Source organism: Prionailurus viverrinus, chromosome C1 (genome assembly GCF_022837055.1).
Source record: "Prionailurus viverrinus isolate Anna chromosome C1, UM_Priviv_1.0, whole genome shotgun sequence".
NCBI classification, from domain to species: Eukaryota; Metazoa; Chordata; class Mammalia; order Carnivora; family Felidae; genus Prionailurus; species Prionailurus viverrinus.
The window spans coordinates 27,093,108-27,120,271 of record NC_062568.1 but is presented as its reverse complement, the minus strand read 5'-3'; the positions used below and the strand labels follow the sequence as shown (position 1 = coordinate 27,120,271).

The following is a 27,164-nucleotide window of genomic DNA, read 5'->3' as shown; positions in this document are numbered from 1 at the left end:
TGGACCTCTGCGCCCCCGTTGCCGGTGACGCCAAGAGGCCCTGAGAGAGGTTTTTACACCCCTTTTATAGACAGGTACAAACAAGTCATGGGGAAATCAGGAATTTTCCAGTTACAGAGCTGTGATTGGTTGGTGTTTAAAGTTGGACACTTAACAGTATTCGATTGGTTCCTGCCTTTAGGTCAGACCACAACCGGGGGTACGGGTATCACAATGATTGATCAGGAATACACGGATGTGCCAAGCAACAATGATTGATCAGGAGTACACGGATGTGCCAAGTAACAATGGTTGATCAAGAATATACGGATGTGCCAGGCAATAATGATTGATCAGGAATACATGGGCATGCCGAGCAATTGTACAGAAGCGGAACAAGCTGGTTAAGCTTGGTTAGGTTTCAGTTTCCCATAACTTAAGCTTTTAAGTTTCAATTTTCTCAGGCCTCTCATTCCCCCCTTTCTCAAGTACCTGAGGACCCAATCTTGGGTCCTACAGTGTTACCTAATCAAGCTCGCTTTCCATGTCTAGGAGCTGATACTGTGGTCTAAGGACCATAACCTGAATGGTGTTTAGTCTGTCCCTGATAAAGTTTATTATTTTGTTCGGTGTGCGAGATCCTCTTGGAGCTATTTAATTTTGGTCCGAACTATTCCTGATTTATTGGCATAAAAGCAACATTTTTTTTGTAGGGTTAAGCAGATGCCACCTTGTTCTGCGGTTAGCAGATCTAACCCTCTTCTATTTTGTAACACCACTTCTACTAGGGAATTTAGCTGATCTTGCAGATCCTGGATCGTCCCTGACAAGGCCTCGACATTGTTAATTAGTTGCCGAGAGAGTTGTAGATAGGAGTGTATGGAGACTCCTAATCCTGCTGTCCCGATAGTTAATGCACCTGTAATTCCTAGGCTTGTCAGGAGGGGGATAACAACCACAGCTCGTTTGGATCTGCCAGTTGCAAAGTTTAAGCTAGGGATGGGCATGGGGGTTCCAGCAGACGGCGGCTCCAACTGAGCCACGGCAGCTGGCTTGAAGTTGCATATTATTATCACTAGCTATTGCTGCCCTGTTACTCTGTAGGATAGCTGTAAAGTAGGTAGTGGAGTTGTCTGGCCCTATACATTGCTGATAGGAGTCCTAACAAGAGCTATGCATCGACTCCTGGAAAGTAGAGCAAGGGCATTCTGCTGTGGGGGGCAGGGGCCTAGGTTTGTCAACACATAACCACTGCTGTTTTTGGGGTCCTGTGATGTCATAGGTCTGGGTTAAGTGAGCAATTGTGGTCCCACAGTCTTGGGTTTGAGTGTATCTTCGCTGATAGTGACCACCCCTTCCTATAGAGCCGGCTACTAGTCTGTTACCATGTGGTAGGGTAAGGGTTCTAACTATGCCACCTCTGCAATCACAGGGCCTTCCATACAGAGCTCCGTACAATTCCTGTTTGTCAACGGGGGCATTTAGTCCTCCCTCCAGGAGGTTGAGGTTGAGGGCTAGTAGGACAAGGGTTACTATCCTGAACATGTCTAGGGGAGGCACGGTGCAAGGTTAGTTTGAGGGGGTTTTTCTTACTCCGGTCTACAGTCCAAGTAGTATTTTTATCAGTGTGTCCCACGAGGTCAGACAACGGGTCGACAGGCTTCACGTGGGTGTGGTGGATCCAGGTGGGGAGGTTATCTACCTTGATGGCGGTGGGAGTCGTCAGGATGATTTGGTAAGGTCCTTTTCACCTGGGTCCAAGGTTCTCCTGCTGGTGTCGCTTGACGAGGACCCAGTCTCCTGGATGATACTGATGAGGAGTGGGTGGGAGTTCTGCCTCATACAGTTCTTTTAGTTTAGGCCACACGGCCTCATGAACCTGCTGTAGAGCCCTGAGAGAAGACAAGAGGCTGTTATCTTGGTCTAATTGAATGAGGTTTGACTTAAGATTAGGTGTGGGTCTGCCAAACATGATTTTATAGGGTGTAAGGCCCAACTTGTATAGGGAGTTACAAACCCTGTACAGAGCGTAGGGGAGTAACTCTACCCAATTAGCGCCAGTCTCCATAGTCAATTTAATAAGGGTCTCTTTTAATGTTTTATTTATTTTTCCTACTTGTCCTGAGCTTTGGGGCCGGTAGGCACAATGTAATTTCTAATCTGCCCCAAGTACGGAAGCCAATCCCTGACTTACCTTAGAGACAAATGCAGGTCCATTGTCTGACCCTATCATGACTGGAAAACCATACCTGGGCAGGATTTTTTCTAGGATCTTTTTGGCTACTATCTGCGCCGTTTTCTTCTTGGTTGGAAAGGCTTCAGTCCATCCTGAAAAAGTGTCTACGAACACTAGTAAGTATTTATAGCCGTATTTGCCGGGCTTTACCTCGGTGAAGTCTACTTCCCAGTGGGCTCCTGGTATGGTTCCTCTTTTTCGGTGGCCTTGGGCTGTGGCGTGTGGGTGCGCGTTCTGGAGTATTTTTGTCAGGATTGCATGGCCCAGTTTTTCGGGAAGGATAAGGCGGTCTCTGGAGTCCCTCCACCATCCTGTAACTTGGGTCATGGGGAGCTTGCGCATCCAGATAAGATCATCTTCTGAGTATTCAGGCTGTGGGGGTAAATCTCAGGGCCCTGGGTCTGGTAGCTGCGCAGGGAGTACTTGAATGGGGTTTTGTGCTACCTGGCGTGCAGTCTGGTCAGTGAGGTTATTTCCTCGAGAGATTGGATCAGTTATTTTTATTTATTTATTTATTTTGGTGACCCAGGCAATGTACTATAGCCAGTTTTTTAGGGGCCCAAATAGCGGCCAATAGGGCCAGAATTTTATCTTTATTTTTGATGTCTTTGCCTTTAGCAGTGAGTAGTCCCCTCTCACGGTATATTGCCCCATGTATATGGGCCGTGGCAAAGGCATACTGGCTGTCTGTATATACAGTCACTTTGTGGTCCCGCCCTATTCTTAATGCTTGGGTCAATGCAATTAGTTCTGCCCTTTGGGCAGAACCTCTGCCCATATCACTTCAGTCTCAGATATCACTGCTGCCCCCGCATACCGCATACCTCTGTCCTTGATGGACGAAGCTGCTTCCGTCAGTGAACCAGGTGACCTCAGCATCAGGTAATGGCCGGTCCTGTAGGTCTTTCCTTGTTCCATGGATCTGCGCTAGGATGTCGGCACCGTCATGGAGCGGGGAGTCCAGGTCAGGGTCGGGTAGCAGCGAGGCCGGGTTTAGAGTTCGGGGAGGGGTGTATGTGGTCCGCAAGGGATTTAACAGGAGTCCCTGATAGTGGACCATCCGAGCATTGCTCATCCACCTATCGGGGGGATGCTTGAGTACTCCTTTGATGGCGTGGGGTGTGGTGACATGTAACTCTTGACCCAGGGACAGCTTATCGGCGTCTTTAACCATTAGGGCTGTAGCCGCTATTATCCGGAGACAAGGGGGCCATCCTGCGGCTACAGGGTCCAGTTTTTTTTTTCTCTTTGAGAGATAGGCCACTGGTCTGGGCCACGGACCTAGATGCTGGGTTAGCACTGCCTTGGCTATGCCTTTATGTTCATCCACATATAAGTGGAAGGGCTTAGAGATATTGGGCAGTCCTAGAGCTGGGGCCGATAGGAGAGCTCTCTTTATCTGTTGGAATGCCTGCTCAGCTTCCGCAGACCATTTAAATGATGGTTGGTTTTTAGAGACTTCGTGTAAAGGGGTTTGGCCATGGCTCTGACCCCGAGCGCAGTTGCTTTTTTTTGGAACAGTCACGAATCCAATGTCCTTTTTCTTTACAGTAGGTGCATTGGTCTTTGTCTAGGGGGCGCCTAGGGGGGCGAGTTTTCTGCTTATCCTCTGGAGCATCCCGATTATTATATACCTGCTGAGCAATGCGGAGTAAATCCTGGATCTGTTTTCCTTCTAAATCCTCTAATTTTTGGAGTTTCTTTTTGATATCAGGGGCAGCCTGGTTTACAAACGACATTACAACAGCAGCCTGATTTTCAGGAGCCTCAGGGTCCATGGGAGTGTACTGCCTAAAGGCTTCCATTAATCTCTCTAAAAAGGTGACAGGGCTCTCTGTCTTACCTTGTACTACCGAGTACACCTTGGCCAAATTGGTGGGCTTGCGTGCTGCAGCCCAGAGACCCGCCATTAGAGTCTGGCGATAAATGAGCAGTCGTCCCCTACCTTCTGCCACGTTGTAGTCCCAATCAGGCCGAGTCAGGGGAAACGCTGCATTAATGAGGTCAGGGTTAACAGTGGGTCGACCATCTTCCTCAGGGACCAGCTTCCGCGCTTCAAGTTGAATTCTCTCCCTTTCTTCCGTGGTGAACAGGATTCGCAAAAGCTGTTGGCAGTCATCCCAGGTAGGCTGGTGGGTGAACGTTATGCTCTCTAGGAGGGCTATAAGATCTCTAGTGTTATCAGAAAACCGAGCATTTTGGGTTTTTTAATTATATAGGTCACTGGTGGAGAAGGACCAATACTGGAGTCGGGGATTGCCCGTTTCATCGGGGGGTCCTATTTCCCGCAGGGGTAGGGCTACAGTGGAGTGGGGGAGGCGAGAGCTTGGCTCACACTGGGTGCGCCCGCGAGTTTGGCCGGCTGGCCCTTCACGGTTGGTTTCATTTTTAATAGGGCTAGGCACGGCTGCTGCCTGTAGCCTCCCTGGTTCTGGCACAGCTGCCGCTTCCCGCCCCCCCTCCCCCTCCCCCCCCCCCCCCCCGGTTCCCCTTGAGGGGCAACCAGCGGGCAACAGGTGGGGCGGCCGCTTCGGGCAGGGCCTGGGGTGCAAGGGGAGGGGGAAGATAGGGTGGAGGGTTTTACTGGAGTCGGGGATGTAGGGAACCTGGTCTGGGTGGCCCTGACCTTGGCCGCTATAGGCAAACAAAAAGTGCCCTCAGTAGGCCAGCTCACTCCGAAAGTGGGCCACTCAGGCTGGCAAAAAGTGATGAGTCTCAACCGGCGGATGTCCAGGCTTAGGTTATGGCCTCTCTCCCTTCTTCCAGCCTGGACATCCTTGAAATTAGCTAGAAGAAGGGAGAGAGGTGTACTCTGGTTCTGTCCCATAGCCTGTATAGGAAAAGATAAATGGGCCAAGTTAGTTTCTGTTCTGGAAGCGAGTTGGATATACCTGCAGGGGAGAAGAGACAAGTTAAATCGCAAGCGCGGCGGCAAACAGAAAGTGCCTTGGAGAAGAGACCAGATACAGAACGGGTGTCCGTAACCCGAACAGAGTCCTGATGGGCCAAAATAGTGCCCCAGACGGGAGCCAGAGGACGTCTCCTACTGGTCCCGACTGACTTCCCTATAGCGCGTCCGCCAGGGCTAGGTCAGTCACTGATACAGATCCCGCGCGGGAGAGCCAGAAACGAACAGACAACAGACAACAGACACAGACACAGACACAGACAGAGCTGGCTTACTTACCGATCGGTCTCAGAAATGACCCGTTGACTTGGGGTCTGGTGGGTTTGGGGGGGGCCTTCCCGGCCAATGCACCAAATGAAATGCCCAGAGTCTAAGAGACCCCCAAAAACGAACCACCAGAGTCCAGAGTCAAAGCTAAGCAGCAAGGGTCATTTATTGCAGGTTCGAACCTGGACCTCTGCGCCCCCGTTGCCGGTGACGCCAAGAGGCCCTGAGAGAGGTTTTTACACCCCTTTTATAGACAGGTACAAACAAGTCATGGGGAAATCAGGAATTTTCCAGTTACAGAGCTGTGATTGGTTGGTGTTTAAAGTTGGACACTTAACAGTATTCGATTGGTTCCTGCCTTTAGGTCAGACCACAACCGGGGGTACGGGTATCACAATGATTGATCAGGAATACACGGATGTGCCAAGCAACAATGATTGATCAGGAGTACACGGATGTGCCAAGTAACAATGGTTGATCAAGAATATACGGATGTGCCAGGCAATAATGATTGATCAGGAATACATGGGCATGCCGAGCAATTGTACAGAAGCGGAACAAGCTGGTTAAGCTTGGTTAGGTTTCAGTTTCCCATAACTTAAGCTTTTAAGTTTCAATTTTCTCAGGCCTCTCAATTGGGACCCATCTGCCTGCAGAGAACAGTGGTCTGCTCTGGCCCCAGTGGTAGCTTAGTGGTAAGGACTCTGCTCTTGTAGGTGGGGTCTCTGGTTTTCTAGCAATGACCTAACTTGGTGGGGTGGGGGGGTGGGTAAGTCTGCCTAATTCTGGGGAGCCTGTTGTGGCTGCCCATCTTAGCCACATTCTCTGCTAGTACTCTTACCAGTGATATTTGCGTCTTCACCAAAGCCTGACTCCTTTGTCTTTTTCAGTCTTACTTGATTTAAAACCGTATTAGCAAGTAGAAGGGAATAATTTGTTAACCTCCTCCAACCCCAACAATGTAAAAATGCCAAGATTTAAGGGACAGATGGGGGAAGAGTAGCCTGCAATCTGATCTGTGTTCATGGCTTTACTATAATCCCAGTCAGGGAGCCACAGAGAGCCATTCCTATCCTTCCCCTGGCCCTTCCCATGCTCCTACTGAAATCCTGGTCACCACCGTGATTCAGGCAGCTGATATCAATCAGTTGGAACTGATGTAAGAAATTAAACCTATCTGACAGCTTGGATCTAGCATGCTTATATTCCTAAACCTGTGTCAGCAGCCCAGACCTGCATGCTGACCCATATTGTTCTCAGTGCAAAGAGCAAACTTCTTACCATGGCATGATTGCCCTGAATGCCTGTCACCTCCCTTGCCTTTCCACAGTGTTCTTTCTGCTCCAGCCACACTGAGCTTCTTATGGTTCCTTAAATAAGCCATGAACTTTCAGGGTTTTTCCTAGAAGGAAGTTCCCATTCTTCCCCATTGCTGATTGGGCCAATTTTGCTTATCCTCCAAACTGTAGCATCCCTGCCCAGAGAAGTTTCTCTAAGCAAGTTAGGGGCTTCTTCAGTGTTTCTTCCAGACTTGAGTCTCGCCTGGACTCTCAGCACATAGAACAAGGCCTTCTCTATTGTGGGCACCAAACATGGGTTTATTGGGTGAACACGTGCCTTTTCAAGGTCACTACAGACTTCCTAGTGTTGTTTGTTCTGTTTTGAAGCCCACTAAATAGTTCCCATTTCTCCACCAAAGTCCTATTTGGCATAGCAAAGCTGGATAAACTTCACACAATGAACAGCAGCATGAGAAATCAGAATTGTTTAGGTTCTTGACATGGATGAGATTTCCCTGTGTTTCCAATATTGATTCTGGCCCCTCAATGAAGAGAATGATGAGTTAGCTTTTAGTCACTTCAAATCTGAGCAGCCTAATATATCTATGTATCTATATCATCTATATCTATATCTAATCACCTATCATATAACAGAAACTAAACAAACCAGTTTAGTCTGAAATTTTCCTCAAGACTGTGTATGAAAGACATACACACTATGGTGTAAATGGATGTTTCTGGATGGATTCTTCCTTTTTTTTTTTTAAGTTTATTTACTTATTTGTTTTGAGAGAGAGAAAGTGTGAGTTGGGGAGGGGCAGGGAGAGAGAATCCCAAGCAGGCTCTGCACTGAGTGCAGAGCCCGATGTGGGGCTTGAATTCCTGAACCGTGAGATCATGACCCAAGTTGAAGTCGGATGCTTAACTGACCAAGCCACCCAGGTGACATGGACAGATTCATAAATACTACATTTGTCTGGACCTTGCCTCAGACCATAGCCTTGCTCTCAACAATTCTATATATTACTCAGTACTACCAAGAGAAGTGTAGTCACCATCTGTCACCATATAACATTCTTGATCCCTCACTGTTGGGCTTCTTGTTATAGTCTTTTCTTCTCATGTTTCCTTTTTTCCCTTCCATAATTTCTAGGAGAAAACATAAAATCTTCATTTTTATCATCAGTACGTATGGAAGGTTAGTAAATGTGTGTGAGTGTATAAGATGAGGGGGTATAGTGACTTAGAAGGGAAAAATCCTGCTTTTTCTAAAACTTGAAGGAAAAAATAGAACTTAAAAACTTGGAGTTCTTTTAGCTTATTTCTATATCTGGCACATAGGAAGTACTTAATAAACATTTGCTACAATTGTTCTTTTAATTTTAATATTATTAGTATAATAGGATCCAGTACTTGAAAGCAGGTTGTTTTTACACCAAAGCATGTGTAGGGAATATACTCTCCTGGCCCTACACTCTCCATAGGAAGTAGAGATTGTATATATTCTCTGGAGTTCATCCAAGCTACTTTTGGGACAAACAGGATCATGTATTTGGAACAGAGGTCAACAGCTGCTACTCCTCTGTGGCATTCCGGAGATGTGGACAGATGTATTCAGATTGACCTTCCCTATTCTGTGAGTGTGGGAACCAGTGGGAAGAGGTAGGGGGAGGGGAGATACTGTAGCAGGGAGGGTGGGAAGGTTCCCTTGGGGCCCAGTAATATGAGAGACCACTGAAAATAATGTTGAAGTGAATAGCTCTATTTCCTGGAGGTTCTGGGCTAAAAACATGTTAGGGGGATGAAGGCCCTTAAATTTTTTCTAAAATGAGGAAAACCAGGCATGACAGTTTTCCCAAGGCCAGGACAAGAGTGCACTTCCTGAAGAGGTCAGAGGTTTCCTCCTTACCATTCCACTGATTGCACAGTAGGGAATAGAAGAGAGTCAAAACAGGTTTAATACAAGATGTGGAGTGAAATACATTCCTTACTTTGCTCTCCCAACCCCAGTCATATTTAATTAACATTCCTGTTACCAGGAAATATCCAAATATCCCAGTGACTTCAAAAACTTAAACATTCAGCCTGACTCAAGGTCCTTGGTACCTTTGTGTAATGCCAGAAATAAGGCAGACAGCTGGTCTTCTATAAGACTGAAAGAATGTGGCTCCATGAGGCTGTTAGATTTTCTGAATAATAGGATTTGAGAAAAGCACAGTAGACTTCCCTCCTAATAATACCTTTAGGTCCTAAAACCTGTAAATTTACATGGTCGTAATGGGTTAGCCAGAATCTGGTTGTTGGTAATCTTTCTCAATCTTTCATGATGGTGATCGATATTTTCTGTACTCGCCACTCTTCTTTTTCCCCCAGATTACCAAGTGAATGAACCTGTTTTCATGAAAACACCTTTTCCTAAAGCTGAGATTAGCATTGCCTAAGCTCACCATGTATCTTTGCTGATGGGACACAGATTCCTGGTCTCATCAGGATGGATTCCTTTACTGATGATGTCAAAACTCTACACGTATTATTTCTTCCTCTCGACTGGGTCAGCAGAAAAGTAATGAGAACCACACACTCCTGATTGAAGAAAGACTTTGCAAGTCACAGAGAATTGTCACTGAATCTTTTTTTTTTTAGGTATAATTAACATACAATGTTATATTAGTTTCAGGTGTACAATATACTGATTCAACAATTTTATGTATTAGTTGCTACCAATATAAGTGTAGTCACCATTGTCACCATATAACATCATTATTGTATTATTGACTATATTCTTTATGCTGTGCTTTTCATCTCTGTGACTTGTTTATTTTATAACTGGAAATTTGTACGTCTTAATCTCCTTTATTCATTCATCTCCATTCACCTCCCTTTGGGCAATTACCAGTTTGTTCCTCCTGTTTAAGAGTCTTTTTGTCTGTTTCTTTGCTTCTTTATGAAGTTGGTGCTAAAGGTCAGATGTGCCTATAAAAAGATACATTTCTCTCTAAAATCCTTGCTCCTAAACACTGCACTATCAATTACATATTCAAGCTGCTGTTGACCAGGGTTATGTCTGCTTCTACGATGATGTACGGATCCAGACCAAATGGAGCTTATCCCTGGTTTGCTACTTACTGTGTGATTGTGGGTAAATTACTTAAATTCTCTAAGTTTCTGCTTCCTTATCTATAAAATGGAGATATTAATAGTACCCACCTACTAGGGTTGTTGTGGAGATTAGATGAGATAATGTATGTGTAATGCTTAGCTACTAGCAGGAAGTCTCCAGGAAATGTTAGCTCCAGCTTTTTAAATTTTTTTTATTTTTTTAAATGTTTATTTATTTTTGAAAGAGAGAGAGAGAGAAAGAGAGAGAGAGAGAGAGGGAGAGAGAGAGAAAGCTGGTGAGGGGCAGAGAGAGGGAAACAAGGAATCCAAAGCAGGCTCCAGGCTCTGAGCTGTCAACACAGAGCCCGATGCAGGGCTTCAACTCACGGACCATGAGATCATGACCTGAACTGAAGTCGGATGCTCAACTGACTGAGTCACCCAGGCACCCCTGTTAGCTCCAGCTTTTACCACTTGGAGTGGTAGACCTGCCTCTCTAAGTGCTCAAAAGGTTTTTAGGTAGTTGTTTTTGGCTATTTTTTACCATATTTTTCATGTAATCCTTGATAAAACCTCCTAGATGGTTCTTGCAAAAAGATCTTTTTGTAATAGCTGTTTACTCAGTGGGATTAGTCAACAAATATTGCAGTTATTTTTTTGTTTTTCCTTTTTTTAGGCGTAATGTTTTTCAAGATTTGGTCCTGCTGGCTTGTGCTTACATGCATGACTTTCTTAATGTCATTGTTGTCTATTTTTTTTAAGTTTTTCATACCAACAGCTGAGGTGATAGTACACAGATCAGAGAGAAAATCTCAGGCTTCATTATTTTCCCACAATCACCATGTGAGCATTTGAACCTCTGTAAGTCAGAGTTTTGGGGAGAATTAGAAACTAAAATGAAAGGCAAGTTTCTTGCTGGAATTTAGATCAAAGAAGATAATATCCTGGTAGGCTTGCTCTATACGAGTTAGAGAGAGCCACAGGGCTTCTCATCATTGTTCGGGTTGACAACTATAATTCTTTATATTCTTCTGTAATACTTTGTAGTTTATACTGGTGTATGTTACTATTAAAGCATTGTGCATCAAGGAGGAATACTATGCTAATTTCTTTTTTAAACATTATTTTTTTAATGGTTTTTTTTATTTTTATTTTTGAGAGAGAGAGAGACAATGAGAGAGAGAGAGGGAAGGGGAGACAAAGGATCTGAAGCACTGGCCCTACGCTGAGAGCATAGAGCCTGATGTGGGGCTTGGGCTCATGAACCCTGAGATTATGACCTAATCATGACCAAATTGTGACCTGAGCTGGAGTCGGAGGCTTAACGACTGAACCACCCAGGCGCCCCTATGCTAATTTCTAAAATAAGCGTTCTGGTGGCGCTCACGCTATGAAGTAAAATCAATCCACATAAATATACCGAACATACATTCAATGATCTATTTTGGTTGATCCAACAAACATCTATTCAGCCTATTATAAATGTGGTGAAATGGAGATTCATGAAATCTGATTTCTATCCTGATGGTGGGAAGAGTTACACATTATGTGAGATATAAACAGCTTATTGAGTGAGGCATTTTCATCTCCATTTTACACATGAGGAATTCAGACTGTGAATTTCTAGGATCATGTAGCTACAAAGTGGCCCAACTGAGGTATTTGACCCCTAAACTCACAGGACTTCAAATCTTAGCCATTGGAATTCAATGCGTGATTTTCTCCCTATTCCTACCATTTCTCCAATACCAGCTGGATGTCCTACAGTTCAATTCAGTTCTGACACTGTTTAGTTAGTGTCAGATCCTACAAATTAAGGACTCAGTCCCAGGAGACTTCCTTCACTTCAGATGCCAATTCCAAGTCTCAAGTTGTCCATTTGTACTTCTGTCTGGCTTGCCTATAAACTGGGTTTCTACGACTCCTTACTTAGGGTCAATAATTTGCTAGAACAGCTCACAGAACTCAGGAAAACACTCACTTTCCAGTTTATTATGTAATAAAGGATATGACAGAGGATGCAAATGAATAGCCAGATGAAGAGATATATAAGGTGAGGCCTGGATTCTAAGTTCTGGAGATTCTGTCTCTGTGGATTTAGGGTGCATCACCCTCCTTGCTTGTGATATGTTTACCAGCTCTGAAGCTCCTTGAACCCTGAATTTCAGGGATATTTACAAAGGCTTCATCATATATGCATAACCAATGATTAACTCAATCTCTAACTGTTCTTCCCTCCCCAGAGGATAGGGGCTGAGCTTCTAATCATAGCTTGATCTTTCTGGTGAACTGCCCCCATCCTAAAACTATCCAGGAACCTACCAAAAGTTGCCTCCTTAGAATATAAGATGCTCCTATCACCCAGGAAATTCCACAGGATTTAGGAGCTGTGAGTCAGAAACTAGGGTCAACGACCCAAATATTAAAACAGAAGATGCTCCTAGCAACTTCACTGATTAGGAAATCACAAGAGTTTTAGGAGCTATTGCCAGGAGCCAAGGACAAAGACCAAAATATATATTTCAACACAATCTTACATGCTCTGAGATTCTTTTCTTCCCCCCAGGCTCTTACCCCTAGCCTTAGTTCCTATTAGGTTTCAAATAGCCTATAGAATTTGGACACTTGTATTATATTTTTTTCTACAAGCCATGTAGTTGGGACTTCAGTATACTTGTTGATTGAATAAGGTCATTTGTTTCATCATGTTGCATATGTCCTTGCATTTCAAGAGCATGTGCGGATTTAAGGAATCTGGAGTTTCTCCAGAAAAGTACATGTGCTGTTTTATGAAACACAGTTGGATTTATATATCCCCAGTGCCGTCTTGGCCCACTAGCTCCTTTCCTCTCCATACTCCAGTGACACAGGCTCTAATAAGACATCTTCTTAAATATGCCTTGCAATGGAAATGTAACACACATTCCCTATTCTTTGGTCCTGAAGGAATTTACAACACTGGGGAGGGTTGAAAGCAGGGAGTCAGTAAAGTGCTGTGGTTAAGGAATAGCGGTTCAAGTTTGAAAGATCTAGGTTCAAATCCTGGCTGCACTGCTTCCTGCACTTCCTAACCCTCTCTCAGGGTCAGTCTTCTCATCTGTGTAGTGGGGATAATAATAGTCTCTTCCTTATAGTTTGTGTGAGTATTGAATGAGATCAGGCATGTAAGCTGCTTGGTACATTAGTGCTTGCTACTATTATTGGAAATGCACTAGAGTCTCAGTACTGTACCCATGTACTGAAATGGGGTCCCTTATTTGACCTCTATCATTTCTACTTCTTAGTATATGTGAATGCTTTTGAATTTCAGGAGGAAATGTAAAAGGATTCTAATAAAATGAGTTACTTTTTTTGTGTGATACATGTTAAAAAAAAGAAGTCAAAGTTTGTGTTTCTTTTTATTCTAAAGAATGAAAACCAAATAAAGTTGGTCAAGTAATAAAATCAAGTACATTTAATTACTTGATTAAGTCATCTATCCTCTCTGGGCTTTAGTCTCCTTTTCAAAATAAAGGCATTAGACCAGATAACTGCACTATTTCTTTCCACTTAATTTGATTCTATTAAACACTACCGTAGATACAATATTAACTAGATGCTATACCGTCATCCTTGGTATACTTGAAGATAGTTATTAACTCACATCTTAGCCTTTGTTATCAGTCATTGGAAAGTTTGGGTGGTCTTCGTTTCTACTATACATATTTTTAACCCTGGTAATGAGTTTCAGAGCCCCCAATTCCAGATCTGTGTAGTCTGGTGGCTCCAGAATAGGGGTTATCCTTTAGAGAAGGGTACCTTGCCTTCTATCACTGCTCCTGGAAAGATATCAGGCCCTAGGTAAGATCTAGAGGGTCAGAGCCAGGAATACTGGGTCAAATTCTAGAAGTGAATTTTCTCCAGGACTGGGGACACGGCTTCATCATTTACTTTTAGTTCAGAAGTGTAAGTGAACCACTGCCAAATTGCTCCAAAGTGCAGAGAAATATGTCAGTACAAAAGGGTCACCAAGATCTGTTTGTGAGAAAATTGAAATGAGGACAAAGAGGGTCTGTCTGGAGACAAAATACTTTTGATCTGTCATTTACCAGATGAGGAGGAAGAGACATGAAGACTTTTTCCACTTGTAGCTAGATCATCAAAGATGTTCACAGTAGCATTTCAAAATAGCAAAAAGTTGGTAAGAACATTAAGGGATTTTTTTTTAATGTTCATTTATTTTTGAGAGACTGAGAGAGACAGAGCCTGAGCAGGGGAGGGGCAGAGAAAGAAGGAGACACAGAATCTGAAGCAGGCTCCAGGCCCTGAGCTGTCAGCACAGAGCCCGATGCAGGGCTTGAACCCACGAACGGTGAGATCATGACCTGAGCAGAAGTTGGACACTTAACCGATGGAGCCACCCAGGCATCCCGAACGTTAAGGGATTTTTAAATAATTTATGATATAATTATAGGACGGGATATTATATATCAATTAAAAATGATGTTTATAAAGAATACTTACATGTCATGGGAAAATGATTACGATATAACAGATAATAGTATATATCTGTTGAAAATATAAATAAAACATAATATTAAATACATGAAACTCTTAATAGAAAAACCTATGGAAGGCAGTGGACCAGAATATTAACAGTGTTTATATCAGGGTGGTAAGATTATGGATGAGTTTTGTTTTAATAATTATTTTTAATAATTAAAAAGGTAAAATGAATCTTTTAATAAATTTTATATATTAAATATGTCCTTTCACAGTCAGAATAAAAAGCAGGACAGGTTATCTTAAAAAAATACATAACACCCCAAATTAGGGTAGTCATATAAAGCTTAGATTATCAGGAAAGGAGGAGAAAAATTACGAGAAAGGTCTTGAGAAAGCCAGTGAGTGCAAGATCTTGGCCTGGATGGCCAGATGAGGAGAGCAGTGTTGGCTCCACCAGTGGGCTGGCCGTATATGCAGAAGGCCTGGCCAGCAGCAGAGGGTTGTGGAAGCATGGTGACTCGTCTTGGGGAGCCTTCTAGAGAGCCTGTGTTCATGCCTCTTACTTAACCTTGAATGGTTCCTTGAAGAACCTAGGGAGATACAAAGGGGCTTTTGGTTACACTAGTGTCATATGTGAAACTTTTTGACTTTCCTGCTGCTCAGGGAACCCTATCCAGATATTCACTGGGCTGGCACCTGCGTGTGGGTTGTGTTCCTCAAAGTTCCTGGAAGGGGGTTGGGGGAGGCTTGGTATAAACTAAGGCTTGTGTGCTGAATGCTCCACAGAGCTACCTATGTCTAACACAAAAGTTCAATTCCTAATATTTATAACTCCTCCCAACACCGATAGGGATGTTTCCCAAACCCTGTAATTCTTGTTGTTGTCTTTTGGACACAATCTCTCCTCACGCTATAAAAAAATCTCTCTGCTGCGGTTGGTTCTCTTCCTCTTTTGAGAATACTTTGTTTGTCTTCCCTTCAATTCTTGGTGGGTTTCAAGCACCTATTCCACAAGCTCTGATACCTGTGTACAGAAAATAATTCTCATCAGCCCATCATAGAGTAACTGACATTCTTTTTCAATGACAAGAAAAGCTTGTCTTTAAAAGAAGAGGAAAAGTCTAAAGTCATCAAAACAATGTAATATCCTGTGTGAAATGTTGCAGTCATGATGCCTTGTGGTTTAAGTCCCTTGATCATGTGCCCTGAGTTGGTGGTGGCTGTGGGTGACGGAGACAGACTCTGGCAGGTGCATCTTCAGCTGCCCTCACACTTTGGGCTCCTCGGGGAGGAGGGGCTGGAGCCCTAGCCCACCGTTAGCACAATGATCCTCAGGCTGCTTCTGGCTCTCAACTTCTTCCCCTCAATTCAAGTAACAGGTAAAGAATTTTGATTTCTTTCCTCCTCTCAGTTTGTCTTTTGAAGTTTTCGATTGGCTTGGCTCATCTTAAATTTCAGACAACTTATGAAATGTAGTTTTTCAACTATTTGAAATGTAGTTTTGCTCTAATATGGCAACCTGTTATTTAGGAACTCATTGATTCTCAGTCTACAGTATAATATTTTAAGAAACATTGTTTGGAATTAAGTAAGATTTATTTAGCTAGTAGTTGACAATGTTTCAGGGAACTCTAAAAATTATGCTTTGAAAAAAAATTAAGACAATTACTATAAGAGGGTTGGTTCTGAAAGCTCTGGATTTAGACCACTAGGGTTCATATCACAGATCCATTTCTTACTAGCTGAGCTTAGGCTAGTATGTAAACTGTATGAGTCTCAGTCTTCATGTCTATAAAATGGGGATACTAGCAACTTCATCTCAAGGTCACTGTGGGGATAAAATGAAAAAAATCTGTGTGAAATGCTTAGCACAGTCAGTGCTTGGCTTGCAAGATGAATGTTAGTCGTAGTTCCTATGTCTACTCAAATTGAATTCAGTGTGTCAGAATGAATTCTGGCGTCATTGCAGAAGGTGGCACAATCCAAAATCCAAATGCTAATGGAGAATTAGTTTCTTTTACAATTGGCTGAAATCTGTTACCTTAGATTAAAATCCTTTAAATTCCCAATGATGATGATGAAGATGATACACTTAGTGCTATTATAATGGAACTCCTTTTCAGATGAAGAGATCAAGGGGTAGGGATGTTAATTTGTCTGAGTATATACAGATATGAGTTGTTGGTTCAGGGTCTGAACCACCTTAATCTGACTCTTCAGCTCTTGACGATTATACTATTCTGCCTGATGTGATGTGGTTTACGATTTCATAGCTCCAGATATATCCAGGGTTAAATTATCTTTGAAAATCACAATTCCAAACAGAAAGAGCTTGTTGCTTTGGTGGGCTGGGGACGGGTATTCGAATCGTTCTCAGAATTTGAAAAATGTCCCGCTTGGCTCAGGATTTGTACTGATTAGTGAGCACATATAAATAGGATAATTATTTTTCCTTTAAGGTATGTTGACTAGCCAGTATCTTCAATGTTCTTTCTCATTTATTTTGGTGGTGTGGAGACTGCATTATTTGATGTTGTTCTTAACATCATGTGCATGAACTCCAAAGGGTATAATTTCCCAACCTGCACAAGTGAAATAGTTACATATATACCCATCTATTCCATTGCCTTTTGTGCCAGTGAGCACATTTACAAACTGTGTGTATTTATAAAACGTGCCGATACAACGAAAGACATAAGCTGGTGATGAGCTAGGTTATGCCCCAGTACCTGGTGCCAAGCATTTAAAACTACCAAATATATTTTAAAAGAATTTAAAAAATTTCTTTTAGAAAAAGGTCTTTAAACTATTTTTAAGGGATCTTTAAAATTTATTTTTAAAGATATTTAAAATTTCTCAATTTGTTACACAGTCAAGGATAGACAGAAAGGAAAGACAAGCCTCATTCTCACCGAAACTATTCAAGTATTTGTACACAAAATACTCTCGTGATGTGCTTTGTGGACAACCATCTGTCATCAACTCACTGAATCTCTTTTGAAGATATTTTTTGTAAGATGCGAAGCTTTATATTTTTCCTTTAGAACATTTATTGAAAGAGGAGTAGCTAAAACTGTCATTAAGGATATACACTTGTGGGACCTCTGTTTTCTACTTGGAGATATATCTGCATTTCAAATGCCAACTCACCCCCATAATAACTTTTAAGATTTGATACTGAGTGGCCGTCTAATGAAGTAGGGGTAGAAATGCTTTGAAATGCTTCTTCCAGTAAGAAAACTTATGAGAAAAAATAACTACAACATAAAAAGATGCATGATCCATTCTATCAATGATGCAAAACCTGCCATATGCTTTTTGCCTCTCTGTATTTGCCTTCCATAAAGAAATTATAGATAAAATAATTCTCTTGTCACACTGTAATTGTCCTCCCTAGGATTGAGAGAGATTACTGGTATGTCTGTGTTGAAGCATGTGTGTGTGTGTGTGTGTGTGTGTGTGTGTGTATGTGTGTGTGTGTGAAGAACTGTTCTTTTACACTATTTAAAAAATTTGAACTCACTGGCTCACAGCATAGCTTAAAATGTTTATTCTATGAAGGTTAAACCTAACCTGATTCTTCATGATTTTAATGACACTGTAGAAAGATCTTTACAGCTAACTTAAAAAAATATAATTTAGGAAGCATGAGGAAACCTTAACTTAGACAAATCCTTTAAGAAAGTTACATGTTTCCTACCAGATTTGGGCAACTGTGCAGTTGAGATCTACAAATTGAGAGGATTTTGTTGGACTTTCAAATAGAGTCCAACTTAGAGTTGCAGTCCTTGAAAGGGAACCAAGTTGTGATTGATGGTAGAAGGAATGTGCATATCGTAGATGGCATTGATCATAGATTTTTCAGCCAGTATTGGTTATTTTTCACTAAGGCTAATCATCCAGCATGAAGATAAAAATCAGGAAAACACCACTTATTTTTGTATGTGAGGATTTCTTTTCATTTTTCCCCAAACCTCCACAAATAAACTGTCCAAATGTCCAGTTTGAACACAGTGGATTTCTCCAATGCTTTTGCATTTCCTTTGGCACTTCTTTTTATGAGAGAGGCATAGAAGGCAGGAGGAAGATGATTTTTTTTTTTAAATCATCAGTGAAGCAAGGTAATTAAAGACTTCATTTTTAGTTCAGCAAATGACCCCTCTGAGGTCGTTGTCCACAACAAGAAGTAATTGACCTCTCACAGGAAAGTGTTGCTGTGAGGCTGGGCTTAGGAGAGATAAGATAGAAAGATGAGCATTGAAAATGCTATATAATCGGCAGATTGCTGTATCTCATGACATCCACTATACTGTAGCCCGTTTTTCTGACTGTTAAAGAATCTACTGGGTGTTTTGTCATCTCAAGTAAATTTGATGGACATTTCAAATGTACAGACATTGCTTAAGAATTTATTTTACTCTACTCACACACATATGATAGGATTATTACTTTTTATTTTTTTAAAGACAACCATCCAGACAGGACTTTTATAGCAAGGACCATAAAACCAATATCAATATATCAATACCAAGGAATAGAATGAGTCATTTTCACAGACTGATTAGAAAGAGAAATCAGTCTGTGATTGTAACTCTGAAGCTCTCACATTAAGACCCTTTTTATGGATGGGAGGTGGGGATCTTGCTGTCTCTTCTTTAGACTTAGACTGTCTTCCCTTTTAATGTCTTCATTTTATTTTCCTGAGTGGAGAAATGCCACACAATTACCATTCAGCTTTTACAACATGTGGTTATTTTCCTCCAAGTAGTTCCTGTATGCAGTGTGCTGACGTTTACAAAATGAAAATTTTTATGCCACCAATATCCTAGAAGACAATTCCATTGTGGTTTATCATCTCTAAAACAATAGCTCTTTATTAACTAGTACGGGCATTGATAAGGATACACGATTGCAAACTTTCTCATCTACAAATTGGAGGGCAGGCAATCTTTCGAAGCAGCTATTTTACAGCAGGTCACTTAAAAGGATAAAATCTTTCATTTTTCCCTTTAATCTTGGTTAAAGTTTTGCTTGCCTTTTTCTTCAAGAAATTTGTTACTTATGTAACTTCATAGAGGCTGGTACTTTACTCCTTAGTAGATGGTTTAGCTGAACTCTTGGAAAAAATGACATCTGGGTGGTTTTGTGACTAACTGAAGGGGTCTCTGGTTTTTGAAGACGTGTTAAGGAATCTATGTCTCTTTTATGGTCATTTCTTGACTCTTTTGGTCTTAACATGGTGTTGTCATAAAAAAAAAAAAAAAGGTACCCAGAGCTTTCAGTCTGAGAATCGTTGCATAAGAATTGGTCCGTGAAGCCGGAGAGAAGGCAACCCAGGCCCCAGGGAGAAGTGATTGCAAAGTAGGGGTCAAACTTCTTGCTTGCCACTCTCATTTTGATGATTATGAACATTAGAAGAGAGGAACACTGGATGGAGTCAAGGGCTCCTTGGTCACTTGTTAGAGGATGTGAAAAAGAGAGTTTAGACTTCTTTGGCCTAGTGTTTCAATACTCACATCATAGGCATCTTGATTTAGTCTGTGTGTCACCATACATGTTACATGTGTTTATATTTTCATTGCTGGATGGAAACCTGCACTGTGGTGGAGAATTTCTTAACTATGAGCTGCAACTTTATCTGTGCATCGCCATTACCGTCATCTTGTTCATTTGTCATCATCTTCATTATCTGTGGGACTTCAGCTGTCAAGGTAACTGGGTTAGTGGTTCCTGATGGTGTCATAAATGTCACCCACTCATAATTCACTCTGACCTCTGATCTAATCAGGACCCCTTTTCTGCAGTATCTAAGTCAACTTTGTGGCTCATGATTCACCATGTAATGTATTGATTATAGCAGGAACTCCTATTCACCCACTCATTCACACAAGAATCTGAATTATTGACATATCTTGCATGTTAACAGTGACATAGATTCCCTTGTTAGGAACTGAGGTGGGTGGGTCTTTTCTTTTCTTTTTTCTTTTTTGTTGTTTTTACTTGCTGAGATGGTAGAGGTTGTAGTCTTCATTGTTTAATTAAGAACACTTGTCAGATGCTGAAGTGGCAGAATATCACTGTCGCTAGATCTGCAGCTTTCATGTGATGTGATGACTTTCTTTGATATTGAACACTACTAAAAAAGAGGGTACATAATTTAAGACCAGCTTTAGGAACATCGGGTCCAGGAGGGTTCTGTTTCTGATCCACAGACTCTGTCCCATAGAAACTGGGAGAGAATGGGCACGTATAAGAAGACTGTTTCCTTTCATGTTGGAGCTCCTGGGAGGACTAAAACCAGGCTGTTACTAGGTTTCTGTTCTGTAAAGTGCCTGCTTTTTCTTGTGCTTTAGCAAGACAGGTCTTCATTCATGTACTCATTCTATAGGTATTTATTAATATCTTCTATGTGCTATTCTAGGTTCTGTGACTGATATAAAAATCCAGTTTGAGTTTCAAGAAGTACAAATGAGAATTGTGAAATCTTTCTAGAATTTTTTTCTTTCAATTTAGTATCATTGAGAATAATTTTCTGTTCACAGTAATTTATTTTATGCCAAACAGTTACAAACAGAATTCTCCATGCAAGTGGTGGATTCAACCACAGATACTTAGAGATGGGCAAGAACTTAGACATCTCTCCGGCTATAGAAAAGCAAGTTGTGTTGATGGTTCCTAGACGATGCTCATAGAAAGGTGACTTTGCAACGTGTCCTGGAATTTTTGGATGATCTTAGACTGGATCCATCTCACTTATCCAATCTATTTTCTTTCATTCCCTAATATAGGATCCTAAAACCCAATATTGCAGCTTTCTTCATAGTCGCACCTACCTGAACTCTGTGTTTATGCCCTTTCTGATGCTGCATCCCTCCTGGAACTCTCTCTCTCTCTTTCCATCCATCCAAATCCTACTCATCTTTCACTTTAGAATACAGTGCAAGATTCACCTCCTTTGAGGAAGTTCTCCTTGGGCATCCAGCCTGTGTTATGGGCTTGTAAGAAGAGTCCCAATGGGAACTTAACTCAATCTAACAAATATTTAGTAAACCTCTGTTATTTTTTTAATCTCTGTTGGGGTCTGAAGGAATATAAAAAGAGGAAAAGCATTATAAAGACTTACTTAGCACACAAGAGCTGCTTGTGTACTTAACCAAGTTCTCTCTGACTTTATGATCCAGTTGAGAAGACTATACACGACAGGATATGGCAGCTGGAAACAGATAACTAACTCGGGGCAATTTCCTCATGCTGTTTGGTGCCTTAATGACTTTGCATATATTATTCTTGTAATCTGAAGTGTCCCTTACACCTCTCACCTGAAGAAGCCTTCTCTGAGACCCTAAATGGCAAAGTGAGGGACTTCTTTCCTTCTCAGGTTTCCCAAAACTGTTATTATGCATTTATACATCTTTTTATCTGTTTTTTTTCCCCTAGACTGTGAGCTCTTTGCAGGAAGAATCATGTCTTATTCATCCTGATAACTTAACAACACACTGAAGTTATAACTTATTTCAGCACAGTGCTGGAAGCATTATAGGTGTTCAACAAATACCTGAAGAAGGAAATGAATGAGTTACTACTAAAATGAAGAAGCATAACATAAATATGCTAGTAAGATTAATGCAGAATATAAGCATTTATGGAGAGGTGGGAATTGAAGTGGATATTAAAAAATAGGATTTGAATGGATGATGTTATTAATAAAATTGCTAGCTAATACTTATTTAGCACTTATAATGTGCCAGACACTGCTCTACCCGGTTTTCCTATGTTAAATCACTTATTCTTCCCTGAAATCCTTTGAAACAGTTACTATGATTATCTTATCTATAAGATGGGGACACTGAAGCATGGAGCAAATAGAGTGACTTGCCTGTGCTCACACAGCTAATAAGTGAGTAAATCCAGACACTCTTGCTCCAGGCTTCATATTCTTACCAATTCCATGTTACTTCAGGAGGGAGAAGCAATACAAATAAATAAATTAAACAAGGCATACTGTTCCGTGTTCTTGGAACAAAGGGCCAGTCTGAATGTGTGGAGGCTTGGAAAGTCAGGGTAGAATCAGGTCAAACCAAGGATTGAATACTGATAACCCAAGTTCAGACTTCATTTTCAAGGCCTTGTGAAGCAGCTGGAAAGTTTTTGGAAGCAGGATGGTCTAGAATGCCTAGAGATTAATGGTAAGGAGATCATGTTGTAACACTCTGCACTTTGCCAGGAGAAGGGGTAGATTAGAATTTGGGTAGCAAAGGTGGGAGCAGAAAGAAACAACTATACTGTGAAATGATTGAAAAGTAGAAATTCCAGGATTTAGTGCCTGAAAGAGAGGGAGGGATTAAGAGTGATGTCAAGGTTTTTGGCTTAACAGAGGAATGGTGGTATCACCACCTGAGATGAAGGTGTTGTTGTGCAGCTGAGTTTGGGAGCCAAATAGTGTTTAGTTTTAGACACACTGAGTTTGAAATAAGGGCCTGAGATGGCAGAAAAGTGTCCAGTACAAACCTGAAGCTATGGGAGTTGGGTAAGAAGAAAACATCTAGGAATCCTCATCTTTGGAGTAAAGCTGATGTCATGAGAATGGATGGCCACTAGAAAGGAGAGAGTATAACTATAGAAAAGCAGAGTTGAATCTTACCTGGAAAACAGCTCTGGTTAGGAGTTGGCTAACAAAGATGACGAGCCAGTGAAGGAGACATAGAATGTGTTTGGAGAAATAAGAAAAGAATAAGGCTCGATAGAACACCACTAAAGCCAAAGGAGGAAAGAATTTCAAAAAGAGATAGTGCTTAATAGCATTAATTGTATAAGGGGAAAAGTGAATAGTGACTTGGGGAGATATTGGTTTTGGCTCAAAGGAGGCCAGTTGGAATTTTGGAGCTTAGAATGGTGGGGAAGCAAGGTAACACTTCAAAAGGTCAAGAAAAAGTGGAGGGGAACAAAATAGAGATAGTGGAAAGAGAGGAAATTGCTAGATTAGAGACAATTGGGAGCTTATATCACCTATAATGTCTACCATTTTTTTCATATATGGTAGGTATGTAATAAATGTTTGCAAACTGAATGACTTCATTACGTTTGACATGTGGAAGAAGCCAAATGCTGTTCTTGAGGGAGGGAGTGAATAAGTGAATGTGCAGTGTTGAAGGGGTGGAGGGGAAAGAAGACCATTGGGAAATACAAGAGGAAGAGGGAGAAAAATAAAGGAGAATGGAAGCAGTTTTCTCCAGATGGGGAGGGAGATTTGGGGCACAGAGGACGGGAGTATTAGAGAAAGGAGGATAAATGTCTAAGAGGAATGAGGAAGAAAAGAAGAGATTTATAGGGGCAGAGATATGTATGTTAGTATGGAGCTAGGGTAGATGAATGATTCCATGCTGGCATACCTGACATTAAAAACTTTTATTAAATGTGTGTGTGTGTGTGTGTGTGTGTGTGTATGTATATATATATATAATTCTTTCAGAACAGACCTTGGTGTTAAACCTGTATCAACAAGAGCTACTGGATAATACATACCTTGACTTTGAAGGCTTAGCCCATTTGTATTTTAAATTTGCTTGAGCCTTCAAAAATGAACAATATGGCTAGACTTGGCCTCAGCTCATGCCTGAGATAAGAGGGTCACAAGGTTCAGAACAACCTTGCCCAACATCATGGGCAGGGCTCCAATTTCCAGTCAGGGAAGTTAATCTCAGAATCTCCATGTGTTTTTCAGAACAAGGATGTAGCTGCTTGCCCTTGGCTTTGTGGAGGACATGTCTGTTATTCTACAACCCCCCTCCCCCCTCATTTTCCCCAAACTTAAAAGCTAAAGTCACTGATTTCTCAAGGAAAGGGGATGTGATTAGGAGTTTTAGTCTGTTGAATTGTGACAAACCTTTTCTAGGCCCTCATTTCCTTGTCTGATATGTGAAGAGGTTGGATTTGAAGACATCTCAGGTCTATTTCTGGTTTAAAAATGCTTCTTACATGGAATAAGAAATGCTGGCTTTTATCTGCCCTCATGAGGCAACTCAGCCACCCGCCCCTTTGTGGATGCTCTTATGATCTGAGAAAGAAAATACAAAGAATTGCAGAGCAGACATCTCTGAAATTGCCTGGAGAGACTGCAAGCCAGGACATTAAGTACTAAGATGCTTAGAAATTATGGCAGGACTTGGTCTTTGCTCCCTCTCTTCCACCTTCCTGTGTAATGTTAAGGTTCAACATAGTAATTACTTTCAAACTTCCAGGTCATGACATTTGCCTAGAAGATTGTGTATGTGCCAAGGTGGCCTCGAGGAGGCTCTTTGGAGATGTAAGATTGAGTTATCATCATACTGTTTATGTAGAAAGCTGTGAAGTACTGGTTACCTACCATTTGGACTACAGGTAACTACTGTAGTAGTAGTAGGTAATTACTACTAGGGTAATAAAACTGGATATTTGGGAGTGGTCTGGCAGCTTTTGTATAAGTTAAGGTGCTCTTCCTGGTTGGCCTCTTAGATTTTCCTTCTAGCATTTGGAGCTGAGAGGACAATTGAGGACTTCTGAATTGTAGGGCTGGGTCACATCACACTCATTTATGTCACTTTGTGCTTAGGAAGCTTCAGTCCTGGAGCGCTCACACTCTGCACTCCTGGGCAGCCTCCGAATGGGGATGGATGATGGGGATGGCTACGACAGTGCAGGCAATGGCTTTCGGCAGCCTTAACATTAACTGTTATCTTCATACAGAGGCCATCCTGATGTGTGTGTTTATCTCCGACTTTCTTGAGCTCTGGTCCGGCACATCTAATTCCTGGACCTTTCCTTCAGGATGCCTTACCCACCTCTCAAACCCAGTGTATCTAAAACTGAACCCTATGGCTTTTTTTTCCAAACAAATTTCCGCTCTCCACTTACCAAATTTTGTTAACAATGCCTCCACTGCCACCCGCCCCCTCCCCACAAACTCTGTGTCCTTTCTGATTCTTGTTCACCATCAGTGAGCACAACCAAGCGCCAACTCCACGTCCTCCTTTCCATCCAGCCCCCTCCGCAGCTCTGGCCCCATGAGCTCACATCAGAGCTACTGCAACAGCCTCCTGATTGGTCTCTGCCTCCCCTCCACCCTCCTCCAGCTAGTGCACCCCGCACGGCAGCACTTACCACACCGTTCTCAACTCAGCTGTCTTCAATACCTCCCGTTGCCTTTCTAGTAAAATCCAGATGCCTTTTCTTGGCATTGAAACCTCTCTATGATTGCTATCAGCCATCTTTACCTATTTCCCCTTTATGTAAAAGGAATGTTCTGCTGGTCACCAATGAACCTTTATGCTAAAAGTCACTCCCTTGATCTTAGTCTGTCTAAATTTGCTCCAGACTTCATGGCCCGGCTAAAGGTCAGTCTGTCTGCACAGAAGCCTCCAGAATCATCTCATCTGGAAATAAGGCCTTTTTCATGCAACTGTCCATGACAGGGCTCCTGCACCGCATGCGCTTTGGAGTATAGCTAATTGTGCATTTGCTTTAGGATTTCACCTAGAAGAAAGAGGCTGAGTCTTTTACATCTCCCAGGAACCTAGGACATTTTGTTCTATTACTTATTTGCTGAATAAATGCATGACTTTGTCATGGCAGAAGTCAGAATACCAAAGAACAATTTTCTGACACATTGAAATTTCTTTTCAGAAAGTACTCATTGATCGTTTTGATAATTTTTCTCTCTTCAGAATTAATGACTAGGTGCTCAGATGGGACTTTTTGCTACTGAACTACTTGACCTCTGAGTTACTTTCCGACAATTGCATGGAGCACAATAGTTTTTCAAAAGGACAAGAACAAATGTCCTCTATGCTAGAGTGTCCAGCCTGTGTATAAAAAGATGAGGGTGAAACATGGAGCTTAGATTGGTGCTGGTTAACAGCAGCTTGTTGAGTAAATTTATTAATTAGGTTTCTATTTCTATTTTTATTGCTACCTATAATCATTGTACTTGTTTGAACTAAGGAATCTGGATTTTGTATACAAATCATCCTTTTGATACGAGTAAATATGCTTGACAGAACTGATGGTTGTACACACACAGTCTTGGGCAGGGCTGGTCCCATGGCCGGTTTCTCTGAAAAAAGTCATTGCATCTGTCATGGTGGCCTCCTCTTCATGATTCTCTTTCCTTCTGGTTCTGGTAGGCTTACCCTGCCCATGCCCTTTTAGACCTAAGGGTGGTCATAATTGCTGCCATGAGCCAGTTTCTAGCATTTGCCTTGTGGTTCCACACTTTTGACAACAGTCCTTTTATAAATAAGCCTTCCTCCTATTGCCCAATTTTGATCGTGCCATTTGTTTTCCGCAGGGATCCTGAATGAGGCTCTCTCTCTCTCTCTATATATATATATATACACATACATACATATGGCTGGCTTTGAAAATACAACATGCTTTTTCAAAGCTCTTTTTTTGGAGGAGCTTTCCTTAAATCTTTATTCCTTGTGAAAATGGGGAAATTTTCAAGACAACAGTCATTAGAAAACTAGATGGAACAACCACAATGTGATTTTGAAAATGTAACATGTATTTTTTTTTTCATTTTAACATGAATTTCAGAGAGTCTGGAGCCATTCAAGGTATGCTAGGTCATTCCTAGCTTTGTTTTTAGCTCAAAGAAGATGGCAAAATTCTGATAAGTGTTTTGTAGTCCTCTTTCTCACATTTGTATGAGGCAAAGCCACCAGCTAGAGTTATCAGAGTCACAGACAGAGGCAAGAGCCACTTTCCTCCCAGAAAGCACAGTTTGTGTTACAGTTCCCTGAGCAAACACTGGATTGGCCTGTGAGCAAGCCTGCCCTTAATGGAGCCTAAAATGGAGCAAGTGGTCAGATGGCCACGTGTTAAAGAGTATCCTAGGCCTGAAGAGGAAATATACTCAGAGGAAAGTTACAGT

The 27,164-nt window shown here is 41.8% G+C and overlaps 2 protein-coding genes across 4 annotated transcripts in view; one reads left to right on the top strand and one right to left on the bottom strand.

The window, feature by feature from the left end:
* Positions 1 to 354: 354 nt before the first annotated feature.
* Positions 355 to 2,676, bottom strand: LOC125172839 (protein NYNRIN-like). Its single transcript, XM_047871430.1, has 2 exons — positions 2,174 to 2,676; positions 355 to 1,871 (listed from the first exon to the last, which is right to left on the bottom strand). The coding sequence occupies exons 1-2, from the start codon at positions 2,555 to 2,557 to the stop codon at positions 1,851 to 1,853; spliced, it is 405 nt and encodes a 134-aa protein (XP_047727386.1). The 5' UTR covers positions 2,558 to 2,676; the 3' UTR covers positions 355 to 1,850.
* A 12,814-nt stretch (positions 2,677 to 15,490) lies between these two features.
* Positions 15,491 to 27,164, top strand: part of CD28 (CD28 molecule) — a 37,310-nt gene continuing 25,636 nt past the window's right edge. For all 3 annotated transcript variants that reach the window (XM_047872662.1, XM_047872660.1, XM_047872661.1), the window contains exon 1: positions 15,491 to 15,633. In XM_047872662.1, the coding sequence (XP_047728618.1) occupies positions 15,579 to 15,633 (55 nt within the window). In that variant the 5' untranslated portion in view covers positions 15,491 to 15,578. The remainder of the gene's footprint in view (positions 15,634 to 27,164) is intronic.

Excerpts from the sequence above, each read along its gene's own strand:
- LOC125172839 (XM_047871430.1), bottom strand. The coding sequence starts at position 2,557 with ATGCGCAAGCTCCCCATGACCCAAGTTACAGGATGGTGGAGGGACTCC. Across the intron at positions 1,872-2,173 it reads GACCTGCATTTGTCTCTAAG|GGCTCTACAGCAGGTTCATG; the intron begins GTAAGTCAGGGA and ends GTCTTCTCTCAG.